This window comes from Panthera uncia, assembly GCF_023721935.1.
Source record: "Panthera uncia isolate 11264 chromosome A3 unlocalized genomic scaffold, Puncia_PCG_1.0 HiC_scaffold_11, whole genome shotgun sequence".
Classification (NCBI taxonomy): domain Eukaryota; kingdom Metazoa; phylum Chordata; class Mammalia; order Carnivora; family Felidae; genus Panthera; species Panthera uncia.
In genome coordinates this window covers 60,727,808-60,742,705 of record NW_026057578.1, presented here as the reverse complement: position 1 = coordinate 60,742,705, position 14,898 = coordinate 60,727,808, and the positions used below count along the sequence as shown (strand labels likewise).

Below are 14,898 nucleotides of genomic sequence, written 5' to 3'. Positions count from 1 at the left end.
CTAGAACCGATCTTTGAACGGTTCTAGTGCGGACACTTTCAGATTTTTCAGTATTCAGGAGGGCAGGGCCTGTCTTATTCACTCATATCCAGCGCTGGGCTGAAACACAGTAATTCAACACGTGTTTGGGAAATGAATGAATGGTTCCAGGTTCTGGTGTGTGTGGGCCCGTGGGGGTGTCTGGGCGTTCCACACAAAGTCTCTGAAAAGTCAGAGGAGGATTGGGGATCCTCCGATCTGAGCCCAGCCGGCGGGGGCTCCTCTCCAAGTTTATTCTGGCGTAAAGAGGCTCTGCACTATGACACTGATGCCCCTCAATGCGTCCTCTCTCCCACTATCTCTGGGCCCAGTGGACTGAGTTCAAGAAGGCAAGCCGAGACCCTGACGTGCCCTCCATCTTTTTCTGAACCCGCAGGGTCTGGCGAGGCACAGGGGCGGCGGCGGCGATGCCGGACCCCGCGGCGCACCTGCCCTTCTTCTATGGCAGCATCTCGCGCGCCGAGGCGGAGGAGCACCTGAAGCTGGCGGGCATGGCCGACGGGCTCTTTCTGCTGCGCCAGTGCCTGCGCTCGCTGGGCGGCTACGTGCTCTCGCTCGTGCACGATGTGCGTTTCCACCACTTCCCCATCGAGCGCCAGCTCAACGGCACTTACGCCATAGCTGGCGGTAAGGCGCACTGCGGCCCCGCCGAGCTCTGCGAGTTCTACTCGCGCGATCCCGACGGGCTGCCCTGCAACCTGCGCAAGCCGTGCAACCGGCCGTCCGGGCTCGAGCCGCAGCCCGGGGTCTTCGATTGCCTGCGCGACGCCATGGTGCGCGACTACGTGCGCCAGACGTGGAAGCTGGAGGTGAGAGCGCGGGCCCGAGGGGGCGGGGCCGGGGAGAACAGGCCCTTGAGGGCGAGAGAGCCTTGGGGACTGGGGAGAGCGAATGCATTCTTCAGCCTGCGCTTTGCTGTGCTTCGTCAGATTTGGAAGCTGGAGGGGTGGATGCGGTCCTGGTTGGGGGCAGGACCTAAGAGGTGGCCTCGTAGGGAGGGCGCCGAGTGACGCCTTGGTGCAAGCCTATGCCAGACAGCTATTGAAGGTTGCCCTGGGCCTGGGCTGGGGGCGGGCCAGGACCATAGGGGAGCTGCCAGCGCGGGCCGGGCTGTGGTCTTCAACAGCCTGCAATACCCGACAACCAGTGTCAGATCTTCCAGCTGAAGATGAGCTTGGACTGCCTGTAAGGCGGGGTCTGGGGCGTGGCCCTAGATGGGCGGGAGGTTGGAGAAGGACCGTGGAGATGGCGGGGGCGGGGGCAGGGGCGGGGGTAGGAGGGGGGTGTCTGGAGAGGGGGGCTGTCCTCAACAAAATGAAGGACTCACTCTAGGTGGGTCTAGGGTGAAGGGTCTCATAGGGACAGAGGAAATTAGGAAGGTCCAGAGGAGGGAAGAGGGTTCCTGTGGTCACGCCCGTGGTGACAGTTATCAGTCTCCTGGCTCCTCCATCCTCCCTTCCCTAGGGTGAGGCCCTGGAGCAGGCCATCATCAGCCAGGCTCCCCAGGTGGAGAAGCTCATTGCCACAACAGCTCACGAGAGGATGCCCTGGTACCACAGCAGCCTGACTCGAGAGGAGGCGGAGCGCAAACTCTATTCGGGCTCGCAGACCGACGGCAAGTTCCTGTATGTGGGGCTTGAGGCCTGGGACTTTACGGCGGTGAGGCTGGGGCTTGTTGGCCAGAATCCTGGAGGCTGGGGCAGACCTCAGTGTGCAGTGTGCAGGGAGGGGTGCGCCTGTGCTAACACGTGCAAGTGGCTAGTGTGTTTCTGAGTGTGTGGTAGGGACATTATATGAGAAAGGATCTGTAGTGGTTAGGACTCCAGAGCTGGACTGTCTGGGTGGGAATCCAGGCTCTGCTATTTATCAGCTCAGGTCGCTGGGCAAGTAGCTGAACTTCTGCCTGCTTCAATTTCCTCGCCTTCATTCAGCAAATATTTACTGAACATCTACTATGTGCCAGGCATGTTTCAGGCACTGAGGACATAGCAGTGAACAAAACGGACACAAATCCCTGTCCTTGTGGAGCAGGAAGACACAAAACAAATCCAGGGAACCCAGGCTGTGCTACCTGCCAGCTGCTGTCCCCACCCTAGCTCAGCTTTGACCTCTTTCATATCTTAAGCTTCCATGGAAGATGTTTGACAACGAATTCCTCTGCCCCAAGGAAAAGTCTGCAAACTTTCTGCAGAGTTTATGACAATTAATTGGTCTACTGAGGTTAGAGGAGTCTCAGGAGAGCCTAGGCCAAGGGCTTTGACCAGCTATGGGTGCCTTGGATATCAAACTCGAAGTCACAGAGGCAGGTAGGGTCAACATGAGCCATGGGACACTGAGGCTGAGGGAACAAGGATCAGGTACAATATAGAGACTGAACTGGCACTGAGGTTCAGAACCAGGTAGAGCAGTGACAGTATCAAGGACAGTGACTTAACACTGGGCAATGTCAGGAGACCAGAAGCAGGTACTTTGAGCCAGGCTATTGGAAAATTAGGCAAGGCATGCTTTGGACAGAAGCTATTGTAGATTGCTTTTGTGGTTCCTGCAGTCAATAACTGCTTTCTCAATATGGGGATAGTTAGGGTCTGAAGGTCAAAGCTACAGGGGATAGTTAGGGGCCAAGGGTCAAAGCTGTAGGCATAGAACCTTGCATGGGGCTGGGAGGAGGGGAACACCCCTGGTGGGTCATGATGCCTGGCACAAGCCCAGAACTGGTCCAGTTCTGAGATAAGGGTGTAGGGTATGATAGGAAGATGCATGTTACTCAGGCCTGGAATTAAAACCAGGGCCACGCTTAACTATTGACCACAGGTCAGAGCTGCCGAAGAATGGATGGAATTGTACCTCATGCTGTTTGTTGCCAAAGCTTTCTTTATAATCTCAGGGTTTACGGAGTGGTTGATTCAACTTGAAAAGAAACCTGACCTCTGGAAAGGGCCTTTAAGATTATATTGTTAAGTGTTTCCTAACCTCTTCTGGATCACAGACCCTTGTGGGAATCTTATCAAAGCTGAACCCCTTTCTCGACCCCAAACATGTTTACTCCAGAGATTTTGCACACAAGAAGCTACAGAATTTCGTAGTTGAACCTAAGCCTCATTCTTGGAGCCCTTTTTGGGTTAAGAACCTCTGATTTAGTTCAACTGTCTCATTTTACATGTGAGGAAACTGAGAGGATAAGTGACTTTCTCAGGGTGGCACAGATAATCGTGTGACAGAGCTGGCTGTCAGTCCTATTAGCAATTAATTGATTGGAATTGATTTGAATCCTGGCTCGACTTCTAACCAGTTGTGCAATCTAATACCTCAGTTTCCTCATCTGCAAAATGGGGACAATAATAGTACCTACCTTGTGGGGAATGCTGTGAAGGTCAAATGGCAACTATGTGAAGAATTTAGAACCAGTATCTCAATAAATGCTAGCTCTTATATTACTGTTACCAGGTTCTGTATATTCGGAAGTAGAGATACACGTTGATTTCTTAGCTGGCACTTCTAGCTTAAGTTAAGTTTGAACTGCAGAGGCAAAGAACTGCGACCACCTACTGGGTTTTTTTGGTAAATAAAGTAGAATTTGTGGCATTGAAATATACATGGTGACCACATCAATGTCTTTGGCCTATGTGGTTATTACGTGGGAATTGGTCGCTGTTCTTTTATGAATTCACATATCTCTTTCCAAAGAGAGTGTTATCAGTTAGCCTTTGCTATGTAACAAGCCGTCCTAAAATATCATGGCTTAAAACAACATTATTTATTCCCCCCTTGATTCAGGGGGTCGGCAGTGTGGGCTTAGTTCAACTGGGTGATTCTTGTACTGGTTTCCTTTGAGCTCGCTCATGTGGCTGCAGTTAGACGTGGTGGGGTGTGGACTGGGGCTGAATGGTCTAGGATGGCCTCACTTACATGTCCGGCAGTTGGCAGCCTGGCATGCCTGGGTTCTCCTTCCTGGGGCTTCTCCAACAGGCTAACCTGGACTCGTTCCAATGGTGGCAGGGTTGCCAGGACAAGCAAGAGAGGGCAAGCGAGCCCACTGCTTGACCACTTTCCAAGCCTCACCTCGTGTCATGTTTGCTAATGTCTTACTGGCCCAAGTGAGTCATGTGATAAGGCCCGGATGCAGGAGATACAGAATGAGACTTCTATGTTTTTTTTCTTTTAAGTTTATTTATTTTGACAGAGAGAGAGAGAGAGAGAGAGTGCATGCACACATGAGGGAAGGGCAGAGAGAGAGGGAGAGTGAGAATCCCAAGCAGTCTCTACACTGTCAGTGCAGAGCCAGATGCGGGGGGCTCCATCATGACCTGAGCCAAAATCAAGAGTCAGCCACTTGACCGACTGAGCCGCCCAGGTGCCCTGAGACTCCATCTGTTGATGGGAAAGAATGCCTCGTATTGTGGTGGTGTTTTCAATTTTACATATACGTTTGCTGGTGAGCGCTGGGTGTTGAGTTTCTGCTGTTAGTTCAAAACTTAAGATGTGGACCTGAGGGAGGTCTTTTTTACTACTCAAAAGAAGAGAACTAGTAATTAGAAACCATAACCTCCAAGCTACCCCACCAGTCTAGTTATGGAAGTGCTTTCCTTTCTGTGGGACATTTGCATTTTAGTTTGTTGTGGGTTCTCTTCTCTGACCTTGAGGCTCCCCTATCACCCTGTACCCTGGTTTCCTATCTCTTCAGGCATCCCTAGTTGTGGGCCAGCCTAGGAATCATATCTTGCTTCATTGCATTGTTCTCCTGGGAACTTGCTGCCCTTCTGTCCCAGTCTCAGGTTTTGCCATGGCAATTTAGAGGATATTTTCCCCATCCCTTTGACCTAAGGGAGGGCTTGATTACAAGGTGGGCTCACATCTCTCTTGTTTACTACTGTATCTCTGCCCTTAGAACAGTGCCTGAGACATGGTTAACATTCAGTAAACATTTATTCGTGGGCCAAAGCCCTGTCAGAGAGTTTACACCACCTGCAGGCCATCCTGATGCCTACTTCCTGCTGCCCGCCAACAACCAGCTCTTCTGCAACGTAATACAATTCCTCAGATTATGGGTCAGCTGCCTACAACTTCTTGTACAAGACTTGAGACCCCCAGGACCAGTTGGTGTCCATCCTCCATTGGAAATTTACACTTAACTCTGGAGTAGAACCTTGTGCCAGTGACTCGAAACAAAATTGTTTTGTGGGAGGTGTTGGTTGGTTTCACTGTGGGATGAGGGGGTGCAGGCAGCTGGCTCTAAGTTGGCCTGTGTGTGTGTGTGTGTGTGTGTGTGTGCGTGTGCGGACAAGGTCTTACCACACAAAGCCCCCATTCTTCGAGGGGCTTAATTCCCATTCATAGACTAGGAAGATTTGTGTACTTATTTTGGCAAATTTCCAGCAGAGGACAATCAAAGTTCTCACTCTGTCAAAGGTCAGTCTTTACAGTAACTAGCGGGTCTGTTGTGATGACACGGTGACCTACTCTGATTTGTACAAAGGTGCCCCAGGAGCGAGCCATGGAGTTGTGCTTACCTCTGTGGCTCTTCATGGAAAAGTGGCTTTCTCTCCCCAAGAGAATATTTTAAGTCTACCTGCAGAGACATCTGTGGCCTCTGTGGGTGGCTGAGTGTCTACCATAGATAGCTCGATATCCTGTGGATGGCCAAGTATCCCCGGTGAATGGCTGAGTGTCTCCTAAGGAAGGCCACAGACTCTGCTGTGGAGGACCCAGTGTCTGCTTGTGGCTGGTTCAGTGTTCTCCCCTGGATGGCCACGTGTTCAGCTGTGTGAGCCTCAGGCTATTCTGGGCTGAGTGTCCACCGTGGGAGGCCCAGTATTCCCCCGTGGATGGTCACATATTGGCCCTTGGACAGCTGTGTCTCCCTGTGGACACTGCCATTCTCCTCTCATTTCCCTCCCCGACTCCACCCTACCACCTGTTACCAGTAGGTCTGGAGGTTGAGTCGTGCCTGACCTTGGCTCCCCTAGTCCCTGACACTTCTCTGTGAGACTGTCAGGGTCAGAGCCCATGGGTGTGTGTGTGTGTGTGAGATCTGGGCCCGGCAGGGGGTCACCACAGGAGAACTCAGGTGGTTATAGGGGTGATACCCCCTCCTTCCCCCTGCCAGGCTGAGGCCCCGGAAGGAGCAGGGCACGTACGCACTGTCCCTGATCTACGGGAAAACCGTATACCACTACCTCATCAGCCAGGACAAGGCAGGCAAATACTGTATTCCTGAGGGGACCAAGTTTGACACGCTCTGGCAGGTAAGCTGCCCATCTACCTTGCTGTTGAGGGGATGTGGTGGGGGGTTGCTTGGGGTTCTGGGGGAGGGAAGAGCCCAGGCCCTGATGCCGCCTCCCTGCAGCTGGTAGAGTACCTGAAGCTGAAGGCTGATGGGCTCATCTACTGCCTGAAGGATGCCTGCCCCAACTCCAGCGCCAGCGCCAGCTCAGGTGAGTGGGGCTGTGGGGGACGGGGGCGGGGTGAGCGAAGACCCCGTGCCCCACCCTCTCACTGTCACTTCTCCCCCAGAGGCTGCTGCTCCCACACTCCCAGCTCACCCATCCACTTTCACCCATGTGAGTTAGCTGGCATCTCAAAGTTGGGTCGTGAGGGATGGAGCTGGGCGGGTGGGTGATGGGTCCTGTTCCCAGGGCGAGGCTGGGATGGAGAGTGGGGCTGCCATGGACCAGAAGAGGGTACCCCCAGAACTGTCCCTGGGAGTCCTCAGAGAATATGGGTCTCAGGGGCTGGGTGCCCCCAGCTCAGGTCCTGCTGACCCTTGTTGACCCCGTGACCTTTAGGCTCAGAGACGGATTGATACCCTTAACTCAGATGGATACACCCCTGAACCAGGTGAGCTGACAAAGCTGGAGGTGTATGTGTGGGGTTCCTGCCAGGCTGTGATCAAGGTCCCTGGCTGGGCTCCAGGGTGTGGCAGGGGAGGGATGTGGGCCAGGCCTGACTTGTGACTGCAGACGTCCACGTGGGTGCACATCCATCACGCCTGCCTGTGTGCTTGTGCATGGGGTGCATGCAGACATGCAGGGGAGTACATCTGGCTGTGCCTGAGCCACAGACACACATGTGTTCAGTACCTACAATGTGCCAGTCACGCCCCATGCTCGTGTGTGTCTGAGCTTGTCGAATGCTTCTGATATGCCATATTAGTCATGCCAGTTAGTCATGATGATTATTCTCAGTTTACAGATGAGAAAGGAGGGCAAGTAACTTAATAAGGTCCTGCGGTTAGGCAATAGTGGAACTGGGATTTGAACCCAGGCAGGCAGGCAGGCAGGCTCTGGAGCCCCTGTTTTTAAAATGCCTGGCTGCAGATGCTAATGTGTTTGATGTGTAGATGCAAGCCCATCCCGTGTGCATGCACAGAGAAAATACAGGATTGCGTGTGCACACAGAGGCTCACCTTTGGAGCCCTTGTAAACATGGCTGTGTGGTGCATCCAGAGACATGGGCAGATATGGACATAGGTGCACACACACGCACAGAGGTCTTCCTGTAGCTGCTACACTAACAGTTTCTCATGCAGATGTGCCTTTGGACCCCCATCACACACAGACGTGGGTGCAAGTATACGTGGGTGCGTTTGTGTGAATGCATGGGCACACGTGGTTACATGTGCACATAGTCGCATACGCCTTTAGAGCCCATTGGATGTGGCTTCCCAGTCCCCCCCAGAGGGGACCAGGAGTGTACACAAGTGCACGCATGCACACGAGCACACACGTGTACCCATGTGACTGTGCATGCTCTGGATGGTGCACCGTTGTCTGGGGTGTGTGCTTTGCGGGTGCCAAGGCTGCTGTGCCCTCCCTGTCCCTTGTCCCACTCCCTCATCCTGACTTGGGAGCGCACACGTGTGTGTATGCCCAGCACGCCTAGTGTCCACAGAGAAGCCAAGGCCAATGCCCATGGACACAAGTGTGTACGAGAGCCCCTACAGTGACCCTGAGGAGCTCAAGGACAAGAAGCTCTTCCTGAAGCGTGAGAACCTCCTCATCGCTGACATAGAACTTGGCTGTGGCAACTTTGGCTCAGTGCGCCAGGGCGTCTATCGCATGCGCAAGTATGGCTGCTCCTGCCGTGGTCTGGGGCACCACCGTGGTGGGGGGACAGAGGAGGGAGTGGCCTCACCAGGCCTTGGGGGTTGGGGCCGGGATGCGATATCAGTTTGCCAGGGAGACAGACCCTGGGCCAGAAAAGTACATGCTAGGGGGTTACCTGGGAGGGCTCGGGTCAGCACCTGAGAGGGTGTGGGAGAAGCAGGCTGGGACAGGGAGAGGGTGGGCTGAGCCGCAGTTGCAACAGAGGCCTTAACCGACCCAGGGGAGCTGCAGAGGGGTCCCCCTTTGTAGCCTTGCTACTGGATACAGGCAGCCCCTGGGGGCGGGTGTAGCTTTGAGGTGTTTTTTTTCAGCGAGGGGCAGTTCTCGGTGAGGGACTTGGCAGCGAGCTGTCCCTGGCCGACACTCCTGGCACCTGAGCTAGTGGGTGCCTGGACCCTGAAGGGAGATCCAGGTGGCAACCCACGGTATCCACCACACATGGCCAGAGAGAAGAGAGGCGGGTTGGGTGGGCACAAGGGGCCGAGCGGGGCCCGTGCTGACCAGGTGCACGTCATGGCAGGAAGCAGATTGACGTCGCCATCAAGGTGTTGAAGCACAGCACGGAGAAGACAGACAAGGATGAGATGATGCGCGAGGCGCAGATTATGCACCAGCTGGACAACCCCTACATCGTGCGGCTCATCGGCGTCTGCCAGGCCGAGGCCCTCATGCTCGTCATGGAGATGGCGGGCGGCGGGCCCCTGCACAAGTTCCTGCTTGGGAAGAAGTGAGCTCCGGGCGGGCTGGGCACTTGGAACTTGTGGGCCCAGCAGGCTCATCCGTCCTTATGGGTGTGCTCCAGCCACGAGGGCACACTTGTTTTCACACGACTGTAGACACACTCACTACTGCCGCCCTGCACGCCCACACTCACACCCATGGGGCGGAGCTGTTACCAGCACAGCCGTCAGAGTCTGACCTCCAGATCTGAACTGCAGCCCTGCCACTGACTAGTGTGACCCTGGGCAGGTCTCTCAGTTTGTCTGTGCCTCAGTTTCCTCACTCGTACCACAGTGCTGATCACAGTATTTACCTCAGGGGGCTCTTGTGAGGCTCACATGAGTTGATATTTGTAAAGTGCTTAGAACAGTGTCCGGCCCTGCTTGTAAGAGCTTTGGAAGTTTTGCCCTCGTGAGATTGTCCATAGTCGATTGTCTTTGACCTAAGACAGTGTCAGCAAACTGCAGCCCACAGTGTTGTTTGGTACTGCATGGCTTGGCATTTTTAAAGGGTTGTAAAAGAAAAAAAGAAGCAGAAGAGTATGTGGTAGAGACCACACGTGGCCTGCAAAGGCTAAAATATTTACTATCTGGCCCTTTACTGAAAAAATTTGCTGACCCTCAATCTAAAGAAACTGTGATTTCGTTTGTTTTCTCGTGCCTCAAACTCTTACCCTCATAGACATGGTCTTTTACACTCACTGAGGCGTGTGACCATCAACTCCTATTCTCACTGGTGCATGTACATTCACAGTGTACCCCAGCTCGTGCATGCGTTCGTGCTGACTCATACATTCAGTTATTCCACAGGTTTTGCTGGGCAATTTCTCTGTAATCGGGACTGTTACTAGCATTTGGGATTCATCGGTGAACAAAAGGGACAAAGGTCTCTGTCCTATATTCTGGTTGGGAAAAAAGAGGCTTTCAATGATAATTATAATACAATGTAGAATATGTTGGAAGAGAAGTACTATAGAAAAGAGGATTGGGAGTGTCACGGTGGGAGGTGAAAAGTGAGAAGGCGAGGTCTGTGCAAACTGAGGGAGGCAGCCAAGTGCAGCTGTGGGGGAAGAAGCCAGTGCAAAGGCCCTGAGGTGTGCCTGTGCCCAATGTGGTGAGAGAACTGTGAGGAAGGTCCCATGGCTGCAACAGAGTGAATGAAGAGGAGAGGGGGAGCTGATAAGGGTAGGGAAGTGATGGGGCAGGTCATGCAGGACCTTGTGAGCCATGGGGAGACCTTGGACTTCCACCCCAAGTGTGGTGGGAGCCCTGGGAGGCTCTAAACAGGGGGAGTGGCAGGACTGGGCTTCTGTGCTCAGGGAGGATGGGCGATGGGGAATGAGGGTGGTGGTGCCTGTTCGTTCTGGTCCAGGCTTACAATGATGAAGGCTGGACTGGGGTGGCAGAAGCAGAGGTGGAGAGAAGTAGAAGGATTCTGGAAGGATTCTGAAGGCAGAGCTGCCAGGGTGTGTTGACAGATTAGAAGCCAGGTGTGAGAAAGAGGAGCTGAGGGTGAGGCTGGTGCTTCTGGCCCAAGTCAATGAAAGGATGTGGTTGTTGGAGAAGAAAGGGACAGTGGGGGGAGCTGGGTATGTGTGTGAACAACCAGGAACTTAGCTTTATCTTTATTTTTATTATTTTCAAGTTTATTTATTTATTTTGAGAGAGACAAGAGTAGGAGAGGGGCAGAGAGAGAGAGAATCCCAAGCAGACCCAAGCCCAGCACAGAGCCTGACATAGGGCTCGATCCCACAACCCTGGGATCATGACCTGAGCTGAAATCAAGAGTCAGATGCTTAACTGACTGAGCCACCCAGGTGCCTCTGTCTTTATTATTTTTGAGATGCCCATGAGACCCCCCCCCCCACCAGGGGCACATAGAGGATGCAGGTAAATGTGTAAGTTTGGGAATCATAGTATGTGGGAGACATTGAAAGTCTTGAGACCAGAGGAGGACAGAGGGTTTTGCCTCTTCTGTTCACACCTGCCCTCCTTCCTGTATCTCCAGCCCTGTGCCTGGGCACACAATAAGCACCTGCTGACTACATGCTCAGCTGGGTCAGAGGTGTGGGCTTTGCTCCCTTAGGAACTGGGGCTGTCCCCTCCCACCTGACCCTGCTTTCCCCTGCACCCCAGGGAGGAGATCCCCATCAGCAACGTGGCGGAGCTGCTGCACCAGGTGTCCATGGGGATGAAGTACCTGGAGGAGAAAAATTTTGTGCACCGTGACCTGGCAGCCCGCAACGTCCTGCTGGTCAACCGGCACTACGCCAAGATCAGCGACTTCGGTCTCTCCAAGGCACTGGGTGCCGACGACAGCTACTATACTGTGAGCCCCCACCCCTTTGGTGCCCAGGTGGATGAGGTTGGTGGGTGGAGGGTCCCTGAGCCCCGCCCTGGCAACATCTCCCCCTTTTCAGGCCCGCTCGGCAGGGAAGTGGCCGCTCAAGTGGTATGCGCCCGAGTGTTTCAACTTCCGCAAGTTCTCCAGCCGCAGTGATGTTTGGAGCTATGGGGTCACCATGTGGGAGGCCTTCTCCTATGGCCAGAAGCCCTACAAGGCAGGCGTGGGCAGAGGCGGGTGGGCAGGTGGCTGGGTGAGAAGCGGGGTGAGGGTGAGGTGGCCTTGGTTACTCATGTTGCACTTGGTTCTGGCTCGAGCAGAAGATGAAGGGCCCTGAAGTCATAGCCTTCATCGAGCAGGGCAAGAGGATGGAGTGCCCGCCAGACTGTCCACCTGAAATGTACACACTCATGAGTGACTGCTGGATCTACAAGTGAGTGCCAGTGGGTGGGAAGGGTACCCAGCTGAGCCGACACTGGGCCGGGGACCAGAGGTCATGGTGACCAATAGTCCAAAACTCATCCTGCCCAAGACTCACCCAGTTCACAGTCTTTCTCACACGCAGTAGCTTTACTCTCTGCACCTATGCTAAATACCTCAACACATGGACCCTATAGTGCTCCAATGGGCCAACACCCCAACACTCTACCTGTAAACACCTAGTGCTCCAGCATCTAAAACCTCAGGCCCCCACCAGCCAACACTCAACACGTTGATCCTGCAATAGTCAAACAAGGCAGTACTCTTTTACCCAAAATATAGAACCAATGGTCAGGACATGTGATAATACTCCACTCTCATTCCTCAGTCCCCTGCTGTCCAACATTCAACACCTATTTATCCTGACAAGCCAATACTACAGCACCCAAATACTCAATATATTCAAAACCTCCACCTCTGTCCAGTGTTCAAGCTCAACACTTGAACAGCCCAACTTTTAACACCATCAGCATTTCAACTTCCCATCAGAAAATAGGCAACACACACCCAAACAAGATATTGTCCTACACTGAGCCATTGTCATCCACTGAGCATGGATATTCCAACATTTGATACCTTTTCTACCCGGACATCCATTATTCCATTGGCCAGCACCTATGACATTGACACCTAAACACCCAAGCAACCCGATGTATAGATACCCTATTTATGATAAATAATACATGATCAGTCCATCCAACATGTGTTGACCTGGTCTCCATTGGGAAGTACTCAGTACACCAACACCCCAATACCGAAAGAGGCTCGCATCCAACGCTATACATGGATATTTCACACACAGTACCATTCGTAGCCCAACTCTTCACTAACTGAACCCACCATCAATGCTCCAATGTTCTGCTAGACTAGGGGCAGCATACTTGTACCCATAAAAGCCCGCACCTGGCATCCAAATACACTGGCCCTTGGCACATGTGCAGTACCTCAGCCTTCAATATCCCAGGCCCCCTTGGTTGATAGTTGTAACCCCGACACTCAGTGAATTCAGTTCCCTAAATCTTCACCAGTTAACCCTCAACAGATGGTTCCCCCAACATCCTGTATGTCGGCAGCTCTTCTATTACATGGTACAGAACCACCCGAATTCTAGTACTCACATCCAAGAGACGTCTCCATTTCCCAAAACTCTACCACCCTGACAGCCCCACTGATTTTATTTTTTTAAATGTTTATTTATTTCGAGAGAGACAAAGCCAAGCAGGGGAGGGGCAGAGAGATAGGGAGAGAGAGAGAGAGAATCTCAGTGCAGAGCCATGGGGCTTGATCTCACCAACCGTGAGATCGTGACCTGAGCTGAAACCAAGAGCTGTATGCTTGACTGAGCCACCCAGGTGCCTCCCCGCCACACACTGATTTTTTGAGCCCTATGCGTGTCTGCCCTCCAGCTGAAGCTGGGTTCTGGGGATATGGTCAGTGGCCTGGATCTACCTGAACCCCCACAGGTGGGAAGACCGCCCAGACTTCCTGGCTGTGGAGCAGCGCATGCGGACCTACTATTACAGCTTGGCGAGCAAGACTGAGGACCCCCCGGGGCCTGGAAAGGGAACCGAGACTGCTTTTGCCTGAGCTCCAGCCTGCCTGGAGCCTGCAAGCCACGATGCCCCAGCTTCAGCCCCATCCTAGGACCTCCAGTTTGGCTGGCTTCACTTCAGCTTTTCTGCCCAAACCAGCTGGGCTGTATAAGGCAGGCAGCTGAAGCCTCAGTTTAATACTGATCTAGTTTTCCCCACTTGGTCACCTGTCCCCTCTGGCTGGGGGAGGAGGGAGGCCCTGGGAGGGTGGGGTTGCATAGCCTGCTCTTGGGCGGGTATCTACCGGGGAGCCCTGAACTGAGGGAGCATTGCTTACAGTAAGGACCCTCCTTCCTCTGGAGCCCAAAGGGGAAGACTTGGAATTCTCAGGTGGCAAGACCTCAATCGTTTAAATAAACTCAGCTTCTTTCTTATTTGAGTCTCTCATCTTTCCTGCCATGGGTGGGGGTTGGGCAGGACAGGGGGTGGGTCATTGGAAGGGGTCAATGAGAAGTGCCTGAGCACAGCTTTTCTTGCGTGGGCCTGGATGTGGCCCCCAGGGTCTGAGTATCTGGCTTTCCCACTTCTCTGCCCTGGGGACATCTTTGTGTGAGTGAGGAGCTGTGGCAGAGTGGGGGAACTGAGGCAGGTGTGCTGCTGGGCCTCAGCTTCCCTGTCTTTGTGGGTGGCGTGAGAAGGGTGCTCTCCATGCTGGCTGCCTGTTAGCATCACCTGGCGCGATTTTAACAAACGCCAACCCCCTCTCCTCCACACCTCAACATTGGTGCGTTTTAAAGTGCCTTCAGGTGATTCTATCACCTAACACCCTACTCAACTGCCCCACCTTCCTCCCTGGACACAGTCACAGCTGGGACCTTCACCTTGTGTCCCAAGTGCCGGCTCAGTCCTGCTGAGAAGTCCTGTCCCTGAGCTCTTGCTGCCTCAGTTTCCCCATGTGGAAAATTGGGATGTTGGAGCACAGAACCCAACAGGTCAGGTGAAATGGAGCCAGGCTTCTGCCTTTCTTTTCTGAACTTGCTCCCCTTTCCTCAGCTATGATTGGCCCCACCCCCAGTTCCCAGCCATTGCCTCATTCTCTTGGCTTGGCCCTCTAAAGCAACTGGCTCAAGGGCAGCCATGAAACCCACTCAGAGCCAGGGAGAGGCAAGGAGATTTTCTGCAGCTTCTGGGAAGGCAAGTTTTCTTTTGTTTTGTGACTGTTTTGTGGAACTGTGGGGGCAGGACGGGGGTTTTATCTGCTGTGTGGGGTAGGAGAATGAGGCCAGGTGGGTGACCCTGGTGAGGAGATCCCAGAGCTAGGAAATTGACGTTGAAATTATTAACTTAGGTACAGACTTTACTCTTATTTCACCATTTAATATTGAATTTTAAAAATTTATATCTAAGCCTCATATTAGCATATTCTTATATGAACTTTGTACTCTATTTGGAATTAGTTGAGAGAACCCTCGGTTGTGCCGTCAACCTGGGTACACCAAGAATCTCAGTTATGTACATTCATTTGCAGAGTAAACCTGTAATGGTTTGGAATTGTTTGAAGGCCTCCAAGCCATGGGAGACAATATCTTCCTGCATTGAGATTCAAAATAGACAAACACTGATTGTAAAGATAAACACAGGAGCTTGAATTGCTTCCATTTTGTCATTCTGGGTGACCATTT

The 14,898-nt window shown here is 53.1% G+C and overlaps 1 protein-coding gene across 2 annotated transcripts in view; it reads left to right on the top strand.

The window, feature by feature from the left end:
- Nucleotides 1–13,650, top strand: part of LOC125936943 (tyrosine-protein kinase ZAP-70) — a 19,677-nt gene extending 6,027 nt beyond the window's left edge. For both annotated transcript variants that reach the window (XM_049651398.1, XM_049651397.1), the window contains 12 exons: nucleotides 416–848; nucleotides 1,504–1,664; nucleotides 6,143–6,281; nucleotides 6,383–6,470; nucleotides 6,550–6,596; nucleotides 6,822–6,873; nucleotides 7,909–8,101; nucleotides 8,662–8,868; nucleotides 10,997–11,189; nucleotides 11,281–11,421; nucleotides 11,525–11,637; nucleotides 13,148–13,650. In XM_049651398.1, the coding sequence (XP_049507355.1) occupies nucleotides 447–848; nucleotides 1,504–1,664; nucleotides 6,143–6,281; nucleotides 6,383–6,470; nucleotides 6,550–6,596; nucleotides 6,822–6,873; nucleotides 7,909–8,101; nucleotides 8,662–8,868; nucleotides 10,997–11,189; nucleotides 11,281–11,421; nucleotides 11,525–11,637; nucleotides 13,148–13,271 (1,860 nt within the window). In that variant the 5' untranslated portion in view covers nucleotides 416–446 and the 3' untranslated portion in view covers nucleotides 13,272–13,650. The remainder of the gene's footprint in view (nucleotides 1–415; nucleotides 849–1,503; nucleotides 1,665–6,142; nucleotides 6,282–6,382; nucleotides 6,471–6,549; nucleotides 6,597–6,821; nucleotides 6,874–7,908; nucleotides 8,102–8,661; nucleotides 8,869–10,996; nucleotides 11,190–11,280; nucleotides 11,422–11,524; nucleotides 11,638–13,147) is intronic.
- Nucleotides 13,651–14,898: the final 1,248 nt, after the last annotated feature.